The 27,875-nt window shown below is 34.3% G+C and overlaps 3 protein-coding genes and 1 pseudogene across 3 annotated transcripts; 3 read left to right on the top strand and 1 right to left on the bottom strand.

Moving 5' to 3' along the window:
* The first annotated feature begins 35 nt into the window (after positions 1-35).
* On the top strand, positions 36-4,793 carry LOC113693417 (rust resistance kinase Lr10-like; annotated as a pseudogene).
* A 4,441-nt stretch (positions 4,794-9,234) lies between these two features.
* On the top strand, positions 9,235-12,559 carry LOC113692640 (LEAF RUST 10 DISEASE-RESISTANCE LOCUS RECEPTOR-LIKE PROTEIN KINASE-like 2.3). Its single transcript, XM_027211105.2, has 4 exons — positions 9,235-10,196; positions 10,838-10,918; positions 11,028-11,057; positions 11,146-12,559. Exons 1-4 carry the CDS (start codon positions 9,392-9,394, stop codon positions 12,297-12,299), a joined length of 2,070 nt encoding a protein of 689 aa, XP_027066906.2. The 5' UTR covers positions 9,235-9,391; the 3' UTR covers positions 12,300-12,559.
* Positions 12,560-14,262: 1,703 nt separating this feature from the next.
* On the bottom strand, positions 14,263-16,922 carry LOC113695938 (rust resistance kinase Lr10-like). Its single transcript, XM_072053977.1, has 3 exons — positions 16,071-16,922; positions 15,634-15,660; positions 14,263-15,544 (listed from the first exon to the last, which is right to left on the bottom strand). Exons 1-3 carry the CDS (start codon positions 16,834-16,836, stop codon positions 14,427-14,429), a joined length of 1,911 nt encoding a protein of 636 aa, XP_071910078.1. The 5' UTR covers positions 16,837-16,922; the 3' UTR covers positions 14,263-14,426.
* A 7,379-nt stretch (positions 16,923-24,301) lies between these two features.
* Positions 24,302-27,592, top strand: LOC140008935 (rust resistance kinase Lr10-like). Its single transcript, XM_072053976.1, has 3 exons — positions 24,302-25,143; positions 26,241-26,282; positions 26,366-27,592. The coding sequence occupies exons 1-3, from the start codon at positions 24,429-24,431 to the stop codon at positions 27,493-27,495; spliced, it is 1,887 nt and encodes a 628-aa protein (XP_071910077.1). The 5' UTR covers positions 24,302-24,428; the 3' UTR covers positions 27,496-27,592.
* Positions 27,593-27,875: the final 283 nt, after the last annotated feature.

Here is a 27,875-nt window from a genome sequence, read left to right as displayed (position 1 = left end):
TTTTCTAGCATCATATGATTGTTGAAGTACCCCGGATGCTGCCACAATCTAAGCTAGGAGTTGCTTGTGATATGCTGATGAGAAAACTAAGAATGGAAATTGTGATATATCGTGGACAGAAGCTTCCAATATTCTGTAAAACTATTTCTAATATTTTCTAAGTATGAGCAATAAGCCAATACGTCCAAAAGCTTTCACTTGACCTCCTTTTTATGATAATTTGTGCTGTAAGAATTCGCTTTCAAGCAACAAGCCAAAAGCATTTTCAAGTTGACATCCCCAGTTTATAGCTATGTCCGGTTGCTATAGATTCTATTGGATTTTTCTGCTCAACCTAAGTTTCATTTTACGGTGCAATTGTTATTTTAATTTTCTTACACAGCAATAACAACAAAAAGACTATAGACTAAAAGGACTTCATTTTTAAATGCATTTACCCATCAAAACTACCATCAATGGAGCCCAACAGGAAAAGTATGCTTGTTGGTATTCTAAAAGTTGATTAAAAATGGATTTCCAAGTCTAACTCTCAAAAACAAATTTCCAAGTCAACTAATCATCAATCATGGACCCAGACAATAATAATCATAAAAGGATCACTTTATGAGGGAAACTCTATCCTTCACTTAAAATCTTCCTGTGACAATTATCAATCATAAATGTTATAACATATACAAAGAGTATATGTGAAATTGGGTTGAGTCAACTCTGGGTAGGGGTCCCTTTCATTTTCCAGATTCAAGTCGATTTATTTTCTTAATTTTTATTTGATCCAAGCCAAAATTCAATACATCATTCATGTAATGAATTGCATTATCAAATATCACTACTTTGTGCAGGACCTTGCTATCTAATAAATGCGCATACTCGATTATTTTACGTATTACATTAACTAAAGAGCATTAAGGCTATTCATTAAAGATCTTCTCTGTGAGTCAAAACGAGGGGCAGGTACATTTTTTGTTTGGTATATGATTGTGTCTAGTTATTGTACTTCTTGTAGTAATTTGAGTATACTTGGATAAACCGTTATAACGTTTGGTATCCACAATCAATAGCAATAAATAGAATGAAAAATTCATGTGCAAAATAATATAATGTAAATATATGCAAGAAATATAATATTGGTACACTATTGCCTCTGCCCCAATTCCCTCTAGGTCATTTGTTTCATTTAGAAACTGATGAAGTGACTTTTTCTTTTTCTTTTTTCCTTTTGTTTTTGGTTTAGGTCTGGAGGTGTTTAGACTAGGTTCCTCTTCATTGTACTAGGGAGAATTTCTATCTATTACACATCAATAAAATGAGTTTAAAAATTATTCTAAAAAATCAACACTGTTCATAATGGATTTTATCACTTTTGTTAGTTATACATAAAATTTCATATGCAGTTGACTAAGCTTTGCCAACTAATTAATCATTACCAACTTCATTTTTTTTTATAATTTTGACCTATTTTCACCGTTCAAATATTTTTGACGTATTGAAAGCCAAAAAATTGTCAACATAACATAATTTTTGAAGTATTTTGATTTAGAGATCAAAAAGAAAAGTAATGGCATAATCAGATGATTTTATAGGGGGAGGGTTGTATTAGATGATAAGGTAGGAGAGGTTGTAGTATTTGCTTTCAAAATGAAATACTTAAAAATATTATGCATTAGATTTGATAATCTTGAATGAAGGTGCAAACATTTTTTACACCAATCAACCTTTAATATGAAAACCAATATTGGTGGTTTAATTGATTTTGTTGAAGTTTTGTGGAGGTCATACTATAAAAAAATTTTCAGTGAGACTTGTATTTCTTGGAAGTGAATTTGCTAAATCTTTGGAAATATTTTAGTGGGATCACTGCAGCATAGGTTTCGTTTTGTGATTAGTTGTTTTCTTCTTTGCAATCTTGCAAGTTTGGAATTGAGGCATCGTTGAAATGCTTATAGGTGGGATTCGTCCATAGTGGGAATATGATACGTAGTCTTACTTTTTATGAACAATTATGAGAGTAAAATACGTTATGCAATAAGATAGGTAGAATTGTGGGAATTCATAATGGTGAGTTCCTTAAATTCGTAAGTGTCAGACGTGATTTGGCATATGTAGATGTGATTTTGCAGGGGTGATTATTATCCGTTAGTTAAAATTTTGGAGTTTTGATTTTGTGGGACAGTGGGCCACGTAAATTGGAAAGTGAGAAAGGATAAGGAGAAGGGACAACTAAATTAAGATAAATCTAAAATTATAATAAAAAGGGATTTAGATTTCTCATGCCTGTGAAGGCTCCTCGTCGAAAACCTGTTCTCTAATACATGTAGATATAAATATTTCATATATATAATCTTACCTACCCTCTCTTCTATTTATTTACTTTCTTTAATTAATCTTATATTTTTAAAAATATAACACCTAAAATATATTTTAACATGTGCCCTATAAGCACCTCTTAGACAAACCGTATGAAATTTGACTTGAGTTAACTCTGGGTAAAGCCCCTTTCATTTTCCAGCTTCAAGTAGATTTCTTAATTTTATTTGATCCTGGGAAAAATTCAATACATCATTCATGTAACGAATTGCATGTCCACAATCAATAGCAACTAATAAAATATACTTAGACAAACTGTTATACTTCTTACAACATTTGATGTCCACAATCAATAGCAACTAATAAAATACAGAATTCATGTGTACAACAATACTGATGATGTGGCTTTTTCTTTTTCTTTTTCTTTTTTCTTTTTATTTTTTGGGGAATCAGAATACCAGAAACCTACTGCTGTTTTGTCTTTATTTGTTGCTGGGAATCTTTTTTAGCAAACGAAAAAAATATAGGAACATGGTCAAATTAGAAAAGTTGGATTTTTAAAAAGCTTATTTGTGTTATGATCCCAACAAACATGTGAATTATTGAATTCTTACTTTAAACCATGCAAAACAAACATACTTTGAATTTATTGTCGTAGTAATTTGAAACGTACGCTTATGAGTGTGAAATATATAGCTGTAATTAATAAAAGTTGATTTTCAAGCATCCAATTGGACATTGACGTTGCCTTTTGTACGTAGGCGATGGAGCTCTCATATTGGTAGATGTCTACAGTCTCCTCGGCCCATATGTCCCAAATGGAAGTGAATAATTTTATTTCTTTGATTTACAGAAAAACCATTTTTTAATCAATCAGATTCTTTCTATTTCAATATTTCCATTATAATCTTTAACTTTTCTTTTATAAGCAGATTACTTTAATATTGGTGGCTTAATTTCGGGTAAGGCATCTGATTTATAGTTGAAAACTCTTCGTTTGGATTAACTGTTTTTGGGGGTGTTTTTGAAATATTTTACTGTAGCAATATAGGTGAAAAACTTTTATTGTTGATGAGATTATTTTTTAGGTTATTTTTTGTATTTTTGGTGTTTTTTGAGGTTGTTTTTTATGTTTTAGTGTTTTGAATATGTTTTTTTTTTATGTTTTAGAGGTTGTTTTCTTTGTGTTTTTGGTATTTTTGAAATTGTTTTGATATTTTTGAGGTTTTTTTTGTTTATGTATTGTATATGAAAAATTTGTTTTTAAAAAATGACCAATCCAAACAGAGCATCCTTATTGTTCAATCTTAGCTAAGTCTTATTGTTCTCTTCTTCTATTTCAGTTCTGCTTATTGCAGCAAAACGTGTCATTGGCATTATCCTCTTGTTTGCTTTCCTCCTTTATCGGTGTCATCGCAGACATTTATCGAGGTATGATACAATAGAAGATTTCCTACAAAGAAACAACAGCCTCATGCCCATTAGGTACTCATACAAAGAAATAAAGACAATGACAAAAAATTTTGAGGAAAAACTAGGTGAAGGAGGCTATGGTTTGGTTTACAAAGGCAAATTGCGCAGTGGAGGGGCAGTTGCTGTCAAGATGCTGAACAAATCAAAAGCTAATGGACAAGAGTTCATCAATGAAGTTGCAACGATTGGAAGGATACACCATGTGAACGTGGTTCGGTTAGTGGGATGTTGTGTTACTGCCTCAAAACATGCTCCAGTGTATGATTACATGCCAAATGGCTCTATGGACAAGTTACTTTTCTCAAATTGTCAGAATGGTTCTCCATTGAGTTGGAAACAAGTTTGTGAGATTGCAAAGGGGATTGCTCGTGGCATTGAATACTTGCATCAGGGGTGTGATATGCAAATTCTGCATTTTGATATTAAGCCGCATAACGTCTTACTCGATGACAACTTTGTTCCAAAAGTTTCGGACTTTGGACTTGCAAAACTTTACCCGATGCAAAAGAGTATTGCAACTCTTACTGCTGCGAGAAGGAACTTTAGGTTACATGGCCCCGGAGTTGTTCTATAAAAAGATTGGAAGAGTCTCACATAAGATAGACGTTTAGAGCTATGGAATGTTACTAATGGAGATGACATGAAGGAGGAGAAATGTGGATGCGCATGCTGAGCATTCAAGTCAAATATACTTCCCTTCATGGATATATGACAAATTTGATCAGGTGGAGGAAATGGAAATCGGAGATCATGCAACTGAAGAAGAAAAGATGATTACAAGAAAATTGATTTTGATTGCCTTGTGGTGCATACAGATGACAACTGAGGATCGTCCTTCAATGAGGGAAGTCTTGGAAATGCTTGAAGGTAATGCTAGTGGCCTAAAGTTGTCTCCTAAACCGTCATTTTACCCTTCAGATTCACCCATATCTATGCAAAGAAGCAGCGATAGTAGTTCTTCTGACGAGTCAACAGCGCCCCTGCATAGCTCTGTTGCTTTAGAAATAATAGAGTAGATGGATGACTTAGTAGAACTCGTGCTTTCAATGAAATCTTTGTTCAGTGACTTTGTCTTTCAAACTCTTAAATATGCCACCTAGTGCCAGATAACATGGCAAACTGAAATATCATTTGGTATCAATAAACTGAAGGGTAGCACCTTGATATATGCTTCATCTATAGTAGAAATACCAGCATCAATATTTGAGTTTAACTTAATAATTTCTACAATTGAGCTCCAATACATATGTTTTTCTTAAACTATTATGTTATCTAACACAAGAGCAGTATATCTAAATATTTCCTCCAAATTCGTAAGATCGATCTTTTCTAGTAGTGTTGCTATTACTAGTCAAATTGTTAGTGTATTTGGAACCCAAGTTTTTTGCCAAGTTTGTTTGCTACAAGTTTTTTAAAAACTTTACTTACAGTAATTTCAAAAAATTTCTCAAAATTTTTAAACTATACACTTCAAAATATTCAAAAATCTACACATTTAAAATATTTTTTTTTAAAAACTTCTATAGTAAGTTGCAGTAAAGTTTTATACAAACTTCCAAAAAACTCACCTTCCAAACAGGGCCTAGCCTTTTGTCTTTGTCCTTTGATTTTTCCTTCCAAACATGTCTTTCTTTTTCATCAACATGCTAAATTTGGGCTAGCCCAAGTTCACTTATGCTTTACAGTCTTTAAATTTGAAATTTCAGTAATTTTAGGGTTAATTACAATTACCTCCCCCGAGATTTGACCAAATAACGAATCGATCCCTGAAATTTGACCAAATTACAAAATAATCCTTTGATCTTGCAATACCATAACAAAAGGGTCCCTGCCGTTAGTCAGGTGACGTTGACTGCTAAATTCTAACAGATTTATGCAATGAAAGTTCAGGAATACCCATCATCCCTTCCATTTCCCCAGCTATCAATCTGCACCAACCTTGCTGCAAAATACATGCTTCGGGCATCAGATTCTTCGTCTTTATAATCAATCCAACTTTCTAGAATTCCCATTGGTTCTCCCACCGCTCTTTGGATTTGTCTATAATAAGGTATTTACTTGAAAATTTCAAAATATGAACAAAATAGTATTCAAATAAGGCCTACTGTAACTCCATAACCACATCTAGGAAACCATTTCATTTCATGCGATGCAATGAAAATACTTCAACAAATATCAAATAAGTCTTTTAAATGTGTCAGATGTTGCTATTTTAATACCCAACAAAAGATCTTCAATATGAAATTGTTCCACTCATCTTTTGCTGAATCCCTTGCATTTTAGATCTTTTCTCTTAAATTTCATGAGTTGCAAATTCAACTGGATGTATTTGTAGACATTTGTTTACTTGTTTGGAGAAGGTGGCTTAAGAGAAATAACAAACTAGGGGAGTATAATGGATTTACTGTACATCTTAATTAAGTGGGAGATAGCTAAGACAAGGGAGAGGATTGGATTTTGGTAGTCACCACTTGCAGAAGGATAAATTTGCGAGCAAATCTTTTTCCTTTTGTATTTTCTTTCTTGTTTTATGAGTCTTTAATTTCATTCCTACCATTTACGAATTTATTTTCTTTTTCTCTTATTATTGAAGGAATTTTTTTAAAGTTTCTTTGATAATTCTGTTTGCTTCACATTTGGTTTTCTTTTATTTATAGACCTTTCACATGGATTTAGAAGTTTTCCTTTCTTCAAAGTTTTCTAGATTTCACATATCTGTTGTTTCTCATATTTGTTGAAAATTTTTTGCATATCAATTTAAAATTGAATTTCAATTTAACTTTTTCAAGTAAAAGAGGTATGTTTGTCATTTCATGGCCTTCGTGGATGGAGTTTAGATGGTGTTACTAGCAAGGGAGGTCAATGTTATTTAGCCAAACCTCAAGGTAAATTTGGTAGTTTGGCCTAATCTCTTGGGAGGTAAATGTAATTAACCCAAGGGTTATTCAGACTTTTGGCTATTTCCGTTTTATATAAGTAACAGAAGTTAGCATGGGGAAGGAATCTGTTATTTGGTCATATCTCAAGGATCAATTCGTTATTTGGTCAAACCTTAAGGGAGGTAAATGTAATTAACCCTTAATTTTATGGATTTAACAAGCAATCTCTCCTAATTTCAATGATGCAATGAAAAATATAGCATTTACTCTAATTGATCTACTAATAGATGTAAAATACATCATTAAATGAAAAGCTTTAAATAAAAATTTTGTATTACAATTGGTCTGATTAAGTTTTTTTTTAAGTGTAAGTAGGATGTATCGAATTTAAAATCTCTCACTTATACTCTCTCCTCCGGCTATATTAAGTTGAATTTTATATGACTATCTTACATTGATATATGTCCTTTATGTGCTACCTTACAGCCTATAGATGTACAAATTACTATAGGATTTAGCTAAAGAAATGTATACGTCAACAAAATGTTAAACATATCAAAAGTGGGCCGAGACTAGATAGGGCTGAGCCTTCCATAGCCTAAACTCGGCTCACTTTGAAAACTTTTATATTTCTTAACCCGCCAAGCTTGATATGGCTGGGCTTGGATTGCCTAAGATCAACTCACTTTAAAATTGAGCGTCAATAATAGGCCCAAAAATTGAACCCTGCTTGATCTCATATTAAGCTCAGCCCTAGTTTGGGTGGAACAAATATAGTGAACTCAGTTTGATTTGGCACTATTGACACTCCTAGTGTTATAGCAAGTGAAAAATAATATTATCGTAATACCAGTTCATAACTCTCAGCCATTTATTGTTGATTGCAAATCTCCCTCCGTAATCACTTTTGTTGGCAAATTTAATTGGCAAAGAACCTTAACTGTAGTAGGCAGTAATAGACTCTATTAGTTATGAAAATATTTTATTAGAGTTGAGGGTTATTGTCTAGTAGACTTGAATAATTGCTTAATAAATCTAGTAGTTGAGTTGAGGGTTATTATCACTTTACACCTTAATATTTGGTGCTACTATGAATTTTTCTGTGAACGTTACTTTTTAGTCACTTTATCTTCAAAACTAATGGTCAAACTTAATAGAGTCGGTTAATTCAAGTGAAAAGACATGTTTAGCCCTTAAAATTATTATCACTTTACTCCCATAAAACTATAGCCTCAATATCAATCTACCCCCTAAAGTTATTTTTCAGGTAATTTATCCCACTATTAAACCAATTTAGGAAGTTGAAAAACTTTAGAAGAAAAGTAGCCTCCTCTTTGTATAATAAAAATAATAAAAAACTTAGAGTGCCTCTTCTCCTTTTTAGTATCAAGAAAAAAAAAGTCAAAATATTAATTTCTTTCTTCTTGGCAATCTTGTTAATATTGAGCAAAAATTAGAAAGATAGGGGGCAGAGAAAGGGAGAAAACTCAATTCTACTCCCTGTTATTATATTTTTGTTCTACTCCCTGAAATAAATGCAAAATACTAAAAATGAGTAGAATCCCGCAATTAATCCATATCAAGTCAAGTAATAGGAGGAATTAATAATAAAATAAATGATAAAATTGCAACCTATTACTCCATTGGAGCCTAGTGCTGAAAAAGGTATGGTTCATGGAATTCTACTGGTTTATTAAACAAAACGTCACAACTCCCAAAACTAATGGAAGAAAGTACAACATTACTAGAACTAGATATTAAGATATCAAAGCTGGCTAATTAGAATTTAGGCTTGTTCTCATTCGCTGTGAAATTTTGCAAAATTTGGTTAAAGCGATTGGTAAGGATAATGAGAATTAGGTAAATATAGTATTTAATAGATGCATATTTTAATTTTTTTTACTATTGATAAAATCTGAAGTTAGATGCAGAAGAAGAATATCAAAAAAGTTAATAATCCTAATTTTAGAATATATAATCAAAGAAAAATAATTGATCAACTATCAATAGCTATTGATCCCATAATCGTACACTACATATTATTTTGTAAAGAAAAATGATTTTATCATATATTTATTGTTTAAATTTATATCCAACTCAAAATGAGGAGCTATGTCACATCATGTAACTCATTGGCAATAAGGCCCAGTTCTGAAAGAGATATTCAATAAATTAATTTTGGCTCACATACATGCCTATTTGAGACCTCAGGTCCTATTCTCTTTGCCAAGTATCTAAAATGAAACTCAATTCTGAATTCATATTAAAATCAAACTCGCTCGCGTTCATTTTTTCTTGAACTTATTTTTAAACTTTCAAACTCAAGTTTCTCAATTTATTCGGGCTTCCCGATCTCAAAATGTAACCAAACATATTTCCAAATCACATTGGTTAAACTCAATTTATTTGCAATTCACTACGCTTAACTTGACCTAAACCTAAAAAAAAAAAAAAAAGAAAGAAAGAAAGAAAGAAGAGAGAGAGAAAAGAAAAGAGGAACCGGTCACCCTCCCTTGACTTTCACCTGCCCAACCGGTTCCCCCCACCCCAAAACTCACCTCCACTTTAAAATATCTCTCTCACCCACAATCACCGCCGCCGCCACCCGCCCTTCTCCTCTAATTTCAGCCAAATTTCATTTAGCGTAAATTACGACGTCATTTCTCCCTCTTCTCCGTTTCCTAAATATATCCGGCATCTTTTTTTTCAATTCACTCAGTCGGTGTTTAAGAAGTATGCTTCAACTTCACATTTTGGTAGTTTTGTTGTCTCTAATCTTGATTTACGGCTGGCTGCTGGATATCAGATATGGTTATTTTGATGAAAATTGTCGGAGATATGGTAGTTTTTACCATTCCAAAGACACCAGCAGTGACCGTAGCCCATCCACCTGCGGAGGCACCGACATCAATTTAAAGTGCCCGTTTCAATTTAGAGGTGATGATCCCGATTTGTGCCCTGAACCTCATGTTATTGAACTCTCTTGTGAAAATAATCGCACTGTTCTATCCTTGGATGGTCCTTATAACTTTTCTGTGGAGTTGAACAGTATTGATTATGAGCAACAGACACTTCGTATATTTGATCCTGGGGTGCAAAAGAACAACTGTTCTACTCTGCCAGTCCACCCATTAAGTCCAGACGACGAGTACCGTCAAAATCCATACAACGACTACTACTTTTCTGTGGAGACAGTTCCCGATGCTGGTTCGTTGGTCTTTGTGAGCTGTAAAAATCCGGTGAAATCGAAATACCCTCCTCTTTATGTAGACACTGCTTCCTGTAATATCACTGCAAATCATTTTTCAAAAGTGAAAGCTCCGTCCAACTATTACAGCTATGTTGTGGTTGGTGAAATTGTGGTGGCATCTGATATTGAAGAGTCGTGCACTGTCTATAAGACACTTCCAGTAGACCTGCGGTTTCTCCCTGATGTAACAGCAGGAGATATTTCTTTTCAAGACATCCACAATCTTCTGTCTAATGGTCTTGAGCTCAGGTGGCTCCCACTCTTCGAGCACAGGAGGAGATCTCTTTTTTGTAAGTACACTGATTTGAAGATTTATTAATATCGTAATTGATGATTGAAACTATGTTTTTGGGGAATTAATGACAAATTTAAGTTATATATTGGAAGATTTTAAGTTAAGATGTGAAGTGGTACATTTGGGGCTAAATATGGTAGTACTGCTTTTCCTCTTTCTTTCTTTCTTTTTTTTTTAAATTATAAAACAACCAAATATTGTTTATTTTATACACCGTATAGGTCTAGATTGTGGAAGTGTAGATTTAACAAATTCTCCTTTTAATGATGCAATTCTTACTCCACTCTTCGGTAGCACTCATCTTCCCCAAAAATGAAAGGAGAAATTTAGTTGAGTCAGAATACCAGAAACTGCTATTTTGTCTTTATTTGTTGCTGCAAATCTTTTTTAGCAAACAAAAATATATAGGAACATAGTCAAGTTAGAATAGTTGGATTTTAGACAGGAGGGTGGGTTGACTTTTTGAAAAGCTTATTTGTGTTATGATCCCAACAAACATATGAATTATTGAATTTTCACTTTGAACCATGCAAAACAAACATACTTTGAATTTATTGAACCTATTTTTTTTTATTGTCGTCGTAATTTGAAACTCGTACGCACATGAGTGTGAAATAGCTGCACTTTCGTACTTAGGCTATGTGGCTCTCAGCTCGGTAGAAACCTACAGATTCGTCTACAGACATGTCTTCGGCCCAAATCGATATGGAAATGAATGTGAGTAATCTGATTTCTTTGATTTACAGAAAAACCATTCTTTAATCAATCAGATTCTTTCTATTTCAATATTTCCATTATAATCCTTTAACTTTTCTTTTATAAGCAGATTGCTTTGATATTGGTGCCATAGTTTCGGGTAAGGCATCTGATTTATAGTTGAAAACTCTGTCTATTGGAATATACACTAGAAGTCAATCAATCATTGTTTTGTTCTTCTATTCCAGTTGTGCTTATTGCAGCAAAACATATCATTGGCATTATCCTCTTCTTTGCTTTCCTCCTTTATCAGTGTCGTCGGAGGCATTTATCGAGGTATGATACAATAGAAGATTTCCTACAAGCAAACAACAGCCTCATGCCCATTAGGTACTCATACAAAGAAATAAAGACAATGACAAAAAATTTTGAGGAGAAACTAGGTGAAGGAGGCTATGGTTTGGTTTACAAAGGCAAATTGCGCAGTGGAGGTGCAGTTGCTGTCAAGATGCTGAACAAATCAAAAGCTAATGGACAAGAGTTCATCAATGAAGTTGCAACTATTGGAAGAATACACCATGTGAACGTGGTTCGGTTAGTGGGATTTTGTGTTACTGCCTCAAAACATGCTCTAGTGTATGATTACATGCCAAATGGCTCTCTGGATAAGTTAATTTTCTCAAATTGTCAAAATGGTTCTCCATTGAGTTGGAAACAAGTTTGTGAGATTGCAAAGGGGGTTGCTCGTGGCATTGAATACTTGCATCAGGGGTGTGATATGCAAATTCTGCATTTTGATATTAAACCGCATAATGTCTTACTTGATGAGAACTTTGTTCCAAAAGTTTCAGACTTTGGACTTGCAAAACTTTACCCGATGCAAAAGAGTATTGCAACTCTTACTGCTGCGAGGGGAACTTTAGGTTACATGGCTCCGGAATTGTTCTACAAAAAGATTGGAAGAGTCTCAGACAAGGCAGACGTTTACAGCTATGGAATGCTGCTAATGGAGATGGCAGGAAGGAGGAGAAATGGTAATGGACATGTAGAACATTCAAGTCAAATATACTTCCCGTCCTGGATATACGATAAATTTGATCGAGGGGAGGAATTGGAAATTGGAGATCATGCAACTGAAGAAGAAAAATCAATTAGTCGAAGATTGATTTTGATTGCATTATGGTGCACACAAATGACACCTGAGGATCGTCCTTCAATGCGAGAAGTCTTAGAAATGCTTGAAGGTGATCTTAGTGGCCTAAAGTTGCCTCACAGACCGTTGTTTTACCCTCCGGATTCACCCATATCCATGCAAGGAAGCAGTAATATTAGCTCTTCTGATGAGTCAACAGTAAGGCTGTGTAGCTCTATTGCTTTAGAAATAGAGCAGATGGATGACTAAGAAGTACTCCAAACTTTTAGTGGAAGCTTTGTATTTCAGATTTGTTTTTCAAACTCTTAAATCTGCCAATGTGCCACCTAGTAACAGTTGAAAAAACAAATTGAAAACTCATTTGATACCAGCAAAACTGAAAGTTAGCACCTTCAGAGATGCATTCATATGTAAATATAGCTCCAATAATTTGTATCCGCTGAGCAATACAGACATGTGGGTGTTACTGGCCAAATTGTTAGTTTAACAAAGACTTGTAGCCTTGTTTCTTTGAACCGTGTCTTTCCTTTTCATCAATGGGCCCAATAAGACATTTCCTGGATGCTGCCTGCCAGGATAATTGCAGTTGAATGCTCAATGATCTAACTGATAGACTTTTCAAATAATCATGTGTTCCTTCTTTCTTATGGTTCAGTTATTTAAGCCATGGTTTTGCCTTGTGTTGAAGAATTCAACTATTTAAGAGGCATCATGGAATTTAGTAACAACTATTATCCTTGATACGATGTAATTTTATTATTTATTTTATTATTAATTTTCTCTATTATTTGATTCGATGTGAATTAATTGCTGGATATTATTTATTTTTAGTATTTATATTTATTTTAAAAAGTAGAACAAAAATATAATAATAAATTTCAATTTAACAGAAAAGAAATCCAAGTCACTGAGCTTAGCTCAGGCATTGTTGGCAACGGAAAAACTTGGGCCCATCGGTAATTGCTGAGGAAGAAAGCACGGGCTAGAGTCTTCTATTCCTTTGGGGCGCCGCACAATAGCTGGGCATTAGAGTAGGAGCATTAGATAGAAAATGAGAATTAGGAACAGAGAATGAGCACTATCCTTTGAGCTTTGCTTTTGACTTCTCCACTTTCGTTGTTTTCTTAGTAGTTATTCTCCACGCACGCATGTCAGGAGAAAAATTGGGAGAAGTTTTAGCTTTTAGCAGTTGATTTTCCTTCGTTTTAGCTTTTAGCAGTTTATTCTTCTTTCTTCGGATGTCAGACGAAGTGAATGATTAACCACTTTCTATAGCTTGCTTTTCTTATTGATTGGAACGAAATCGAATTGTCCCAATTCTCGGAGTCAATGGCGGCGACTTTTGCTTCAATTTTATATGGATTTTTGGCACCAAATATGAAGTAATCTCCTAACCCTAGTCAAGGAACAACGGAGGTTTTTGTTCATTTAAAATTATGAAATCGATTTAATTTTATTTTTTTCTTTATTTATTGGTATTCGCATATTCATCGATTGCAGTACTTATGATTATTTAATTAATTGATTATTTTGGATCCGAATAATTAGTTAATTTGGTAATCTATTGCCAATTAGCGCATTTAAATCCGTAATTATTTAATTGTCTCGAAATAGTGACAACTGGCACGATTAGGTTTGTGTCAGAGGGATACGTGAGCTAATCTGAAATAACCCTGGTAGTGCGTTATTTGGTTAGAATAGAACTCCTCTAATACGTAAGGCAATTGGGAATTAAATCTTATGGGCGTACCTAAGATTTTTAATTATTATTATCTTAATTTTAGTGAATTGTCATTTAATTTTTAGTTGGATATTTTATTCTTAGTTGAATTGTTTTAATTGTCACCCTTTATAAAAAAAAACACCTCCTGTGTTACTTTGGATTTCTAAAGAGACAAATATTCCCAGTCTCTGAGGATACAACCCTACTTGCCCTATCTACAAATTCATAATTATTTGTGAAAAAAGCTATCCTATTCGGGTATATCGGATCAAGCAAACTCTTCGGGAACAGGATGAATCAAGTAACCCATTGCACATCTAGAGTTCCTGCTCCAGTACTTGGAATCGGATTTTGGTTATTGTTAATTAGCAATTAAATTTATTTTTATTATTGTACAGGCATCGACAACCTGTCAATCCCACATAAGTAGGGGTAGTTTAACCATCAGAGTTAATAATAGTTTAACCATCAGCCATAATACAGTACATATGCAAAAAATATCATTTGATTACCTCTACTTTATTCATCAATTTCTTCTTTTTGTTTCTTGTATTTGCAGAACATTGGAAGCTATTAATACACAAGACTTTCAGTTGAAATTAACCTCTAGCATCTTATTCTAACTCAGAGATCACTGCCAATCCTGAAGCATCTTATTCTAACTCAGAGATCACTGCCAATCCTGAAGCCAAATGTCTTCCATGCAAGCTTGGATTACTTGGATTCATGGGATCTGTTGAGGTGAAAGGACTTGGTGGAAGACTCGGACTTTCTCCATTTCCTTCAAGCATCTGAAGAACGAAGGTTATTGAAGGACGATCCACAGGGTTCCACTGAATGCACCAAAGTCCCACAATTGCCAATTTTTTGGCAATGATCTCCTCTCCATCTTCCTCAACTTGGATTCTCAAGTCTTCCCCTTGAACCAACCGTCCGTAAACCCATTCAGGATAGTACACCTGGCTAACATTTTGCACATTGGCATCAATGTTCTTCCGTCGTCCAACCATTTCAAGCAACAGCATCCCAAAACTATAGATATCTGATTTGTAAGACACATTGCCAAAGTGCCTTGAGAAGACTTCAGGGGCAATGTAGCCCATGGTTCCTCTTGCAGCAGTCATTGAAACTGCACTTCTTCCCTTTTCACAGAGCTTGGCTAACCCAAAATCAGATATTTTTGGGTTAAAGCTGTTGTCAAGCAAGATGTTATGTGGTTTGATATCGAAATGGAGGATCCTCTGTTCGCATCCTTGGTGAAGGTACTCGATACCTCGCGCAATGCCAAATGCAATGTTTTGTAACTTCTCCATTCCAAGGTTATGATGCTCTTGACCTTCCGGAAATATGAACTTGTCCAGAGAACCGTTTGGCAAAAATTCATAAACAAGAGCTCTTTTGAATCCATCAGCACAGAAGCCTACCAAGCGGACAACATTTACATGGTGGATTGTGCCCATTGTTCCTACTTCATTGATAAACTCTTCCCCATTTCCTGTGGAATTGTGCAGCAGCTTCACGGCAACAAATATTTCATTTGAAATTTTGCCTTTGAACACATTTCCATAGCCTCCTTCACCTAATTTATCCTTGAAGTCATTTGTGATCCTCTTGATATCAGCATAGGAATATCGAGTAGGCTTCATGGCAGCGTAGTCCTCCAAAAATGTTCTGATTCTCTTCTGATTTTCCCTGTCTATTTTCTTTGTTTTATAGACATTGTAAAGGGCGCTTGTTGCTAATATGAGAAAGAAACACCCCACGATTGGACCTGTTGTTAAAAGGCACATGTCAATTTTCCTTTTTCTTTTCTCTATACTAGAAAAATTAACTGAGAAAAATGTACAGCAAGATTCTCACCTGAAATGAATAATTTCTTCGATACACCTGTAACACACTAGCAAATGTCAAAAAGACATCTATGTACAACAGTAAAGGTTAACTAAAAATGTGAATTTCTCTCTCTTCTTTCTTTCTTTCTGTTTATTGTGGCCTCTTACATATGTTCCTAGTATTGTTCGTGCTCTCGGTCCATTTTATCAATACACAGTCACCAAATTGGGTGAGTTCAGAAAACAGGGAAGGGTATAGCTACATGATACCTTTCTTTAAATTTATCCTTTTCAAGATGTAAACGTTCAAATTTCTGGTGTAGATTCATCTAAAAACTTCTTCTAGACAATCAAATATCTCTCATTCTGTTTGTGGTCTGAATCTTTAGTCCATTAGTCTATCTGAAGTACTTCGACGAGAAACATCAAGAAATGGACCAGGAAGGAACAGTAAATGGTACGTACCAGAGTCGGGCATCTTTCCTCCAAAGCAGTCAAATTTATTGTTAGTTCCATTCTTCCATCTGCAAATTCCACCTTCTTGTACCTCACATTTTTTGCATGCAGACAAGGACCAGGCCAGGTTCAGTGAGTCTCGCATTCCAAATAGTTCCCCCGAAACCAAATTTGTGTCATACATCTTTGTGCATAATTCCACAGACAAAAACCGAATTTCAGTATCAGAAGGCGTTGCACGCACTTTGTATCCAGGGGTGTCTAGACAACTAAAGTCATATTCGTTACCCGAAGACCAACTATCACCATTTGCCAATGAGCAATTGAACAAAGTATATCGATCTATCGCGAACAAATATCGATCTATCGTGTAGTCTGGTGCAGAAAACTCAAACGGGGTAGAAGATAAATCAAGATTTCTCAGATACTTGAGTTGGCAACCTTCAGCAAACTGGACTTGGATCATTTGAGCCTTATAGTCGATATTCTTGACCACAAATTTCATTGATGAAGGGGGAAACTCAAGTAAGGTATGGTTTCCGTTGTCACAATAAAGATTGTACCCTGGATTATTGTAGCCACACTCTTCAGGCTGCTTTCCTCTTAGCAGAAATGGGAATCTTACGGCTGGACCTTCGGGGCTACATCTTTTCGCTGCACAGACATCGTCAGGTGGTGCTGCTGCAGGTGCAATTGAGACGTTGTCCGCAAAGATTGCAGGGCTTAGTAGAGAAGAAAAGCTAATGGCCACTATGATCAATCTCCAGATTTCCATTTTTTTTCTTTTTCTTCTAATGAGTTTTCAGGTTTGATGGAAGAGCAGTTTTCTCTGTATAGATAAATGGTTTGGAGTCAAGTCTACGCCTGCCTGAGCTGTAGCATGAGCTGTGTTGTGAATCTGTCAGGAAATTGCTTTGAGAATGACACATAATGGTGGGGTAAGGAGAAAAACGGAGAAAGCCAGTACCGTGAGAAATTGCAACAGTCGACCATTGACTGACCTGAGCTCATGTTCTACTTTGACGAGTTTTTTTCTGCACTTCCTTCATTTCCTCTAGAATAATATAATACGTCACAAAGTAAACAGTGAAACGGTAGTTACTGGTTGTTATCAAGCTAGCATTTGGAAGTAAACGTTCACAACAGTTTCTGTTGATTAGAACCCTCCCCCCCCCCCCCCCCCCCCCAAACATTTTTTGTGGAATTTATAACTATGACTGATTAGGGGAGGATTTGACTTGGTAATTGGAATTGATTTACAAAAGTTGATTATAATACTTTAACCAGCTTCTTCAAAGCTAAAGTCAAAGGACTAATTAAGGAGACTCGAGCCTTGAATGCCCTTCTTACCATAATTTCTTCAACACATTTTACTACCAGAACAATGCTCTTATTAACATCATAGCCATTGTCATGCCATATAATTTGATTTTAAATGATCCAAGAAATTGCTCCAATGGTCAAACGGCCAAATTGGATCCAAAAAATTGCACCATTTGATTTCAAGGTAAACACAAATTTGATGAACCATTCCTGCTCCGTGTTGAAACAAGTTCCTGCTCCGTGGCCAAAGCTCTTTAGTTGATCCTTTATCAAGCAGCCTAGAGCTGGGCCATGTTGAGCAGCTGATTGGAGCATGTGGCTCCTCTTGCAACAGCAGAGATTCGATGAACATATGGGTAAATTACATTTAACTCCTTGTGATTTCATCTATTATCACATGTTTTTTATGACGTTTCAAAATGCCCACTTCACCTCCCTATAATTGTACATAAAAGTAAAAATTTGACAAAAAATAATCTATGCAACGTCTTAATTGAAATACCAATAGTACCTTTACTTAAATATTAAATCAATTGATGGCTTAACTATCTTGTATAAAAGTATAAGGAGATCACGTGGATAAATGTAAAAATTATAGAGAGATAAAATGGATATTTATACAAATCATAAGGGGGTTATGTCATAACTAATTGTGCATTTCGTCCATTTTCAATTTACATAAAACTATATGGGGTTATGTAGCTATTTTGAAACCTTAGGAGGTCATCTAGTATTATGTAAAATCAAAGGGCGGTTATAAATAATTTATCCTAAATATAATTGACTATGAAAGGCCAACTAGTCAAGTCCACCCCCACGAGTCTTCGACTCTTCTTCTGATCATGAATTAAACCATCCAAGTACAAAGTCACGAGACTTCACTCAAAAACAGACGTGCAGATTTTGGTATCTACATATATACTTAATCAATTACTCGGTTATTAATATGTTACTTGTCTTAATTTACATCTTGTTGTCCGGGTTCAGTATGGATGATTTTGTCATTAACAATTGCTACATACCTGCTTATCATCACTGGACTTCAATAAAAAGAACCTGTGATTAGAGGTGTCAAAATGGGTGATTTGGGCGGGTTTGGGTTGGGTAAAATGGGTAATGGGTATAAGTGAGTCAACTCATTTATATCCATTTAATTAGATGGGTATAAATGGGTAAGTCAAAAAATGAATTGGGTAACCCAATTACCCATTTATAACCCATTTATTTTAACTTTTTGTAAATTCATTTAAATTCATTTTTGCAAACTAAGTTAGCAATTTATACCACTCTTTGTATCCATCATTAGTTTTAAATATTTACTTATAATGTTCAATAAACTTAATTACCAATTTTTTTTCATTTATACTCTATGTCACAAAATTACCTATTATTTAATAATTGAATAATAAGAATATAAAAATTTGAACTAAGTACTATAAAAATTTATATAAAAACTTAATCGAAAAATTTTGAACCCCTAACATTTTTTTCATATATAAATTTAAAATTTCATTTTATAAAGATAAGAAAATAGGCTAAAATTTATCATAAATTGGTAATGCTAAAAAATGAGCAAGTTAACAAACTAAGAGAAAATAAAATAATAAGATAAAACCAACAAATAATAATAATGATAATAATAATGAAACAAAAGTTGTTGACATCATGACAAAATGAAAAATTTGAAGAAAAAAAAAAGGTGGGGGAAAAGAAGAGACTTGGAGGGAAGAGAATTTTAAATGGGTTACTCAATAATACCCATTTATTAAATGGGTATTATTGGGTAACCCATTTATATCCGTATACAAAAATTTAAGATACCCATACCCGTCTATTCATGGACGGGTATGGGTAAATTTAGTTAGGTGGATTGATTTGCCACCTCTACCTGTGATCATATTCACACCCCATCCTCTTGCTAGAATTCAAGTGCCTTTCAATATGAAGTGCCATCCTTTTTTTCTTTTAACCAGGACACCAAATGGATTGATCTTTTTGAGCTGTAATAGTCCTGTGAATTCCAAATCTCCTGTCTTTGTTGAGACCGCTTCCTGTGATATCACTCAAAACCAGTATTCCGGCAATCACAACTTATCTTCTCAAGTGGGATTTAGTTACAGCCATGCTATTATTGTTGGTAAAAATCCAGTGGCATCAGATATTGATGATTCCTGCACCATTCTTAAAATAGTTCCCTTAGAGCTGCTGTGTCTCCCCAGCATAACAGCGGACATCTCATTTCAAGAAATCCATAATTCGCTGGCAGATGGCTTTTAACTCACATGGGGGGTTGTATCGATCTGACTCCTTGAAGCAATCATTGCAGCAAGAAGCGCCATTGGTGGTGTACTTTTATTTGCTTTTAATTGGATTGGCTGATGAAGAAAGGATTGTTGTCATGCTAATCTAACAACTAAAATTGTGATACATCATGGCTAGTAGCTTCCAATATTAATAAAAATTAATTCTAATATTTTCGAAATATGAGCAATTCGTCCGAAAGCTTTCAACGGACATCCTTTTTGTGATAATTTATATTGTGTGAGAATTCCCTTTAAAATAGCAGTTATAGTCATTGTCTTCTCAATCTCCATAGCTGTATACCCAGAATTCTCTCTCGACTAAAAGTGATTTTAACTACCCATCCTTATTGTGGGACCAAAGAAAATGATATTACAACCTTTGGTTTCAAGAAAATGATAGGTCTTTGTTGATGATGAGTAGTGGCAGAGTAGGATTTCGCAGAAGGGGGGGGGGGGGGGGGGGGGGAGGGCATATTAAGTTATAAATACATCAAGTTTAAGTAGTTTTAGGGTATAAAATGTGTAGCTTTTTATTCTTAAAATGTTAATTAAGAAGTAAAATTTTTAATTTTTAATACTACAAATGACTGTTGTAAACATAAATTGATAGAACAAATAAATGGAGTACTTTTGTAGGCAAGAAGAAAAAAAAAAGTACAGAGATTACACCTATAAAATAGTGCTACATGTGACAGTATAAAAATGATATATCTTATAATAAGATGAGACACATGATTAAAGAGTAATAATTCTCTCTCGACAAATTTATAATACGATGTACCATAACAATCAATCAAAGATAAGTTTAAAGAAAAGGAACAGGCGGAGCCGGGACACTAGAGTTATAAAAAATTTTTGAAGGGGGCAAAATTAGAAATTAAAGCAAAATTCTATAAATTTTTTTTTTTGTAATCCGGAAGATGTCCTTATTTGAATCACTTTGGACCCGAGCTGACACACCAAACCAAGAGATATGCTGCAGCCTCACACGACACATCCTAGGTAAGTCACGAGGGTTCAAATTCAGGATAAAATTCGAATCCAAAACCAGACGAATTCTATGAGTTCGCTTACCACTGATGACTGAACTAGCCATGGGATCACAAAACAATTATTTTATCTTCTGTTGAGTTTCTAACAAAGCAAATACTCCCTCCGTCCTACTTTGATAGTCCCGTTTTTCTTTTTCGTCTATCCCAAATTGTAGTCCACTTTTCAATTGAAGAATGTAGTTGTATTTTAATTTTCCTAAAATACCCTTATTCAATGTAAGTTGTTGTTACTATAAACCTATTCCATTTAATGAGAGTTGATTCTTTTTTTACCATCAATTCAAGTTCTCATAAAGTTGTACCATATTTAATGTGAGGGTATTTTAGGAAAATAGCAATCTAAATTTACTTTTCCAACAAAGTTAATTACTTTTTCTTAAACTGTGTAAAAAAAGAAATGAGACTATCAAAATGGGACAGAGGGAGTATCATTATAATATTCTTACACAACAATAACAACAAAAAGCCTACGAAAACCAAGAACAACGACTTCAGTACCAAATTCAAGATTGGAGCTTGATTTGGGAAGGGAAAGGACTCCACTTTCAAATGCATTTACCCATCAATGCCACCTGTCTCCCATCAATGGAATGGAACCTGACAAAGAAAGGCCAAAATTTGGTAGACCCGACTTTCATTAGATCTCAAATTGTGTCATATTATTTGATAAAATGGTGTAGCACAATTTGGACTATTGGATTTTTGAAGGCAAGATCTACCTAATTGCGAGCCAACAAAAAAAGCATGCTTATTGGAATCCTACCAGTTGATTCAAAGAAAATTTTCCAAGTCAAGGAAAGCATGAATTGTGGACCTAGACATTGATCATGATGGAAAGACTTGCTTTAGCAGTTGATGTGTCTTAACTAAATTTTACTTTTCTTAAACTGTGTGTAGGATTGACCATGACACATAAAATGAGATGGAAAGAGTACTATACGTTTGCGGTGTAGACTTGCTAACGTTGGCTGTAGCTGTACGTTTGTGCCCCGTTGCAAAATTGGGCAATGAATTGAGGAGGAAAATTCTGCCCCTGATCATGAATTAGTAGACTTATTCTTTGTTCAATGAAAAGAAAATCCAACTAGCGTCGGCTCTGAGGACCAGATTTGTGCAAGTTTGAATTGTGGAGAATAAAAATGCATCATTTCTTACGCCAAAAATACAACATGAGAATCTACAATCGTACATGGGCTCATTAGAAAGTTTTACCGCTCACATGCCCAGTACCAGTGAATTCATATGTTTCTCAACAATTAGAATGGCAGATGTATTTCCACGAGAATGTGCAGAAGATAATTAAATTAGACCAACTTTTGACATTATAAACCACTAATTAAATAAAATTGTATCTGTTTTTCACCATAAAAAATTCTGAATTTTGACATGTTTCAACTAAGCTTAACTAGGTTGAATCATGCTATATTACAAAAACTAATTTTAAAATTATAAGCTAATTTCAAATTTGGGCTTTAATATGGAACGTTCCAATAATATAATATACCGTATGAAAGTTCCAATGAGTATTCTACCATTCAAAATTTTAATATATCAGTAGTTTTTGCTTCAAACATTAACGTTTATTTATAATGATAAATCACTTATATATTATCAGTACATTCACTACTGGGTCTAAATACATACTACATGTACAGAATCTAAAATATTAATTGGAATGATGTAGTAGTATGTATCAAGCCCTACTAATGTATACACTAAAGGCATATACAAGATTAATAATTAATTTATTCAAAATATACTTTTTGTTTTTCTCTATTGAATGACCACTTGTAATAAAGTATTCAAATAGACCTTGCAAGCAAATAAAAGCATCTTACTAAAGTTCATATCTAGGTAAATCACACCGGAGAAATGAACAAATATTTATGTTCAGACATGTAATCAGAGAAATAGTTATGTCAAAGTGGTGCATAAGCACTTCAGTCTTATACATTTCCACCAATATTTCATCTAGAAGTGGCAAAATGGATATATGGTTGATAAATGGTTTTAGTTAAATGGATAGTGGATCAAATTGATCCAATCCAATTAAAACCATTTAATAAATGGATCTAAATGGATGTCATTTAAATGGATAGTGTAAACCATGATCCATCCATTTATCCATTTACTCTTCCAAATCCTAAATTTAAGATCCAAATATTTTTTTCTAAAAAATACAGATCCCCAAAGTTTTATCCTTAAATCACCTAAAACCTTTTGGTAATAACAAATGCTTGTACTGTTACTTTATTTCAGTTCTTCATAAAATTAGTTTAGTTCCAAGAAAATTTAACTGTTGTGGTCAATTTAACCTTTCGTCATTACTTTAAGTATCATTTTGTAAAGTAATGAACAATTAAGAACTTAGCTATATTTTTATAACTTTTGAATGAATTGAATACGGCTTTACAGAGAAAAAAAGTTTACGTTTCCAATTTTTTGCACTCCTGTTCAAGAGTGATGTCTTGAATAAAAGTGGAGTTCTAATAAGAAATCTTATGTTATTTGACAAGTAAATTATTTTCATCACATGTGCACGTAGTACCTAAACATATATAAAACTCCTTATTATACCATTGATATACAAGCTACCTTATATTACTTAGTAAATTAGGTATATATATATTTTTTTGGATAGTTGGGTTGGGTGATAAAGGGAGAGGAATTGAAAGTATGAGGATTTGGAAAAAAAAAAAAGGTGTCATTTACATATCTTAACCAATGTTGCGGGGACACTCGTTAGAAAAATTCTTTTATAATTAAAAGAATTAAAAAAATAAAAATTATTTTGACACTGCATGATGCATTCTCGCTTTTTCTTTACTTAAGAATATAAATGTTTGCAATCATTACTACATGAGAGTTTAATTAAAAAAAACAAGAGTAGAGACTAAAATATAATTTTGAAAAGTATGGAAGAAGTCTAGGAACTAGAAGCAAATAAATTGTAATTAATGTTATTGGCAACTTGGCATGTGAGGAAGTTATGAAAGAAAGAATAGGTGGTCCCACGAAATTAATTTGACATATGAGGAAGTTATGAAGAAAAAAATAGATTGTCCCACAAGATTTTCTCACATTTTTATAAATGTGTTTTCTATTTTTTAAGTTAAATGGATGTATATGGATAAGATGGATAATCCATTTAAATCCACCAACATAATTGGATTTAAATGGTTATCCATTTAAAACCATTGAATTTATATGGATAATCCAAATCCATTTAAGGTTGGTTTATATGGATGGATTGGTGGATATGAATCCATTTTGCCACTTCTAAATTTTCATCTTCCACGGTAAGACTTTTCGAAGATGATTATTGTCATCGTTGGACTAAAACAAATATTTGCCAATTTGTTCACCAATTGAAGTGGCTTAAAGTTTTTGACTCCATCATCAGAACTCATTTATCTTTCCCTTTGTCCTTCTGACCATTGCAAATAGACACCATGCTGGACTTGAAGATTATCTTTGCAATTTGCTTAGCCCATAAATATAATTTTATAGCTTCTTCGAATCTTGAGAAAGGTCGCAGATGTATGCACCAATTCAACCGTGGGAAACTGCAGACCAAAAGAATATTTGCTAATTTATTCACGAATTTAAGTGGCTCAAGGTTTTTGACTCCATCATCAGAACTCATTTTATCTTTTCCTTTGTCCTCCTGACCATTGCAAATAGACACCATGCTGGACTTGAAGGTTATGTTTGTAGTTTGCTTAGTCCTTATATATGTTTTTATAGCTCCTTTGAATCTTGAGAATGGTCGCAGATGTATGCAACAATTCAACTGCGGGAAAATCCGCATTAATGTCGGTTGCCCTTTTCAAGTTGAGGGTGGAGATTTTGAATGCTGCGGCCAGTCTGATGTTCGACTCTCTTGCGAGCACAATCGCACAGTTCTGTACTTAGGACCCAACTCCAACAAATATTATGTAGCTGAAGAAAGCATCAGGCAGATCATGCGCTCAAAATCGATTCGTATTATGGATCCTGGGGTTGTGAAGAACAACTGCTCCACCGTTCCACTTTACTCAATTCTTGACTTTTCTTATAGTCCTCTAGGCCCTGGTTCTGACGCTTTTCAATTGATTTTTGTGTCTTGTAAGAGACCAGTCCATTCTTCTATGTATGTAGACACCACTCCTTGTTTAACCGCCAAGGAATTTTCCAACCAGGATATTGCTCATCAGAGCAATTATAGTTATGTGGTGGTCGGTAAAGCTAGGGATCTGGGGGCATCTGATATTGAAGAGACATGTACCATCCACAGAGTCATTACTTCACGATTTCAGCTCTCTCTGAATGTCAACCTTTCTTTCCAGGACATCCATGATACCATGGCATCTGGTTTTGTGCTTAAATGGAGTGGTATGGGCGCATGCAAGATGTCCGTTCACGGTAAGTGCTTCCTTTGATTTGTGCTTAGCTCCTCAATTTCAAACTGATTTATATTCCGACTTCAGTTCATGACAAATGGTTCAGGCTTTTGGTAATCTCAATGGAAAGTAACTAATTATTTGTCTGTTTTTGCACTGACTATGAAAGAAAGCCATTAAAAATTGGATAAATTGCATATAACCCCCTGTAATTTTATATAATACCATATGATCCCTCTAAAATAGTCACATAATACCGTAGTGGTTTTATGTAAAGTAGAAAATAGAAGTAATGTATAATTAGTTATAGTGATTAGGCCACATGCACTCTAAAAGTGCATGTAATGAAATCATGATATTCACTTAAACCAGTATGATTTACATAAATATCCACTTTATACCTCAATAATTTTTATATTTATCCACGTAATTCTTCTACGATTTTGCATAAGGTGGTTAAATCGCCATTTGATTTAGCATTTAAGTAAAGACATTGCTAGTATTTCAACTAATAACATTATATAATATTTTCATTAAATTTTCAGTTTATATGAAACCACAGAGGATGAAATGGATATTTTGAAACGTTTGGAGGATTATGTGACAATAGATAAAACCACACAGGTATTAGTAACGTAACCTTAAAAGTTGGAGATTTCCATAAAACTAATTTTATAAGTTTACCTAGGAATTTAAATACAATGATAGACCAGTAACTACCCCGGTAAAAGTGATGGGTACATTTGTATATACACCAAGGACAAACAAGTAAGAGTATGTAAAAAATCTGAACGGCGGCTCAAACTTTCGTGGACATAGAAAATTGCAAAATGCAGGTATACATATATAATATCCTTTATCTTACCATTGTTGGTACTAAGCAAAGCAACAATTAATGCAAATTCGGAATTCAAACTTCTTCTTTTCCTTAACCATTGAAAGATTATGAGTGGGAAGATTACAATATAATCTTTTCCTATTACGACATTTATACTCTCGTTCTACTTATAATTAGGCTTCCATGTAATGTTGCAAGGAAACTTGATTTATGCTTAAAATGAAAAGGACATACTTTTTATTGTTTCATCATCTTGCTAATCATGACACTTTTTGTTGCAGAATGTTATGTAGGATACATTGGTGGTCTGGGCTCGTTCGTCGGTAAGCTCTCGAACTGTAATGAATTAAATAAGTTATACTGTGTACTTCATTATTGTAAGCTTCTTCATTTGACCCTATTGCAGTACTTGCCATTGGAGCAAGGGCAATTATTGGTGCTGTATTACTAGTTGCATTTCTCTTCTATAAGTGCCAACGAAGGCATTTATCGATATATGATGCTATAGAAGAGTTTCTCCAAAGTCGCAACAACTTGATCCCCATCAGATACTCCTATAAACAAATCAAGAAGATGACCAACAACTTCAAAGAAAAGTTAGGGGAAGGTGGTTATGGTTGTGTATACAAAGGAAAATTGCGGAGTGGCGAACTAGTAGCAATCAAGATGTTGAGCGAGCCCAAAGCTAATGGCCAAGAATTCATCAATGAGGTTGCCACTCTCGGAAGAATTCACCACGTTAATGTAGTTCGATTAGTGGGATTTTGCGTTACAGCCTCAAAACGTGCACTTGTCTATGATTATATGCCAAATGGATCGCTAGAAAAGTTCATTTTCTCCAAACGTTTGGATGGAAATCCATTAAGTTGGAAGAAGGCAATCGAGATCACCATGGGTGTAGCTCGAGGGATTGAATACTTGCATCAAGGCTGCAGCATGCAAATTTTGCATTTTGACATAAAGCCACACAACATCTTACTTGATGAAAACTTCACGCCAAAGGTTTCTGACTTTGGACTAGCTAAATTACATCCTGTTCAAAACAGTGTTGTAAGTCTGACTGCTGTGAGAGGAACATTAGGATACATGGCTCCTGAGTTGTTCTATAAAAGGGTTGGAAAAGTCTCATCTAAGGCTGATGTATACAGCTTTGGAATGCTACTAATGGAGATGGTAGGAAGGAGGAGAAATGTAAATGCACATGCTGAACATTCAAGTCAGACATACTTCCCATCGTGGATAAGCAATAAAGTTGACCAGGGCGGAGAGGTCGATATTGGGGAGGCAACTGAAGATGAAAAAGGAATTGCAAGAAAGTTAACTTTGATAGCATTGTGGTGCATACAGATGCCACCGGATGATCGGCCTTCAATGAGAGAAGTGGTGGAAATGCTACAAGCTGATCTCACAAGCCTGCAGTTGCCACCTAAACCTCTATTTTATCCTCCAGATTCTGCCCAGCCGGTGCAAAGTAATAGCTATAGTACTACTGACGAAGTGTCAACAACACTTGATATAGCTGTTGATCTTGCGTAACTTAGCAAAATAGGAATGTTTAAAACTAAAACATATCTATAAGTTATTTATTCTCCAATACTTGACTGTATTATAGTATGGCTAAATTACTCACTTATATCTCCCTAATCTTAACGCCATGCTTCTTCTATCATCTGCAAATCTTAAGCACATACCCCCTCCCTGTTTTTAGACTTTCATCCGGTCACCTAAAATCTTTTATCTTCACTATAGTAAATTCTCGATCTAAAGCAGATCTCTCTTGATGCAGTGGCTCTTTAAAACTGTTTAAAATGATTGTCTCTGGCTATTCTAATTAAGTTCTTAAATTTCTACCCTTGTTTATCTTGTTCCTGTTTGGAAGTCTATTTGATCTAAAGCCGTGTGTATAAGAGCATCTT

This window comes from Coffea arabica, chromosome 6c, assembly GCF_036785885.1.
Source record: "Coffea arabica cultivar ET-39 chromosome 6c, Coffea Arabica ET-39 HiFi, whole genome shotgun sequence".
Taxonomy (NCBI): domain Eukaryota; kingdom Viridiplantae; phylum Streptophyta; class Magnoliopsida; order Gentianales; family Rubiaceae; genus Coffea; species Coffea arabica.
The sequence above is the reverse complement of the archived record's forward strand: the minus strand, read 5'-3'. Positions and strand labels throughout refer to the sequence as shown.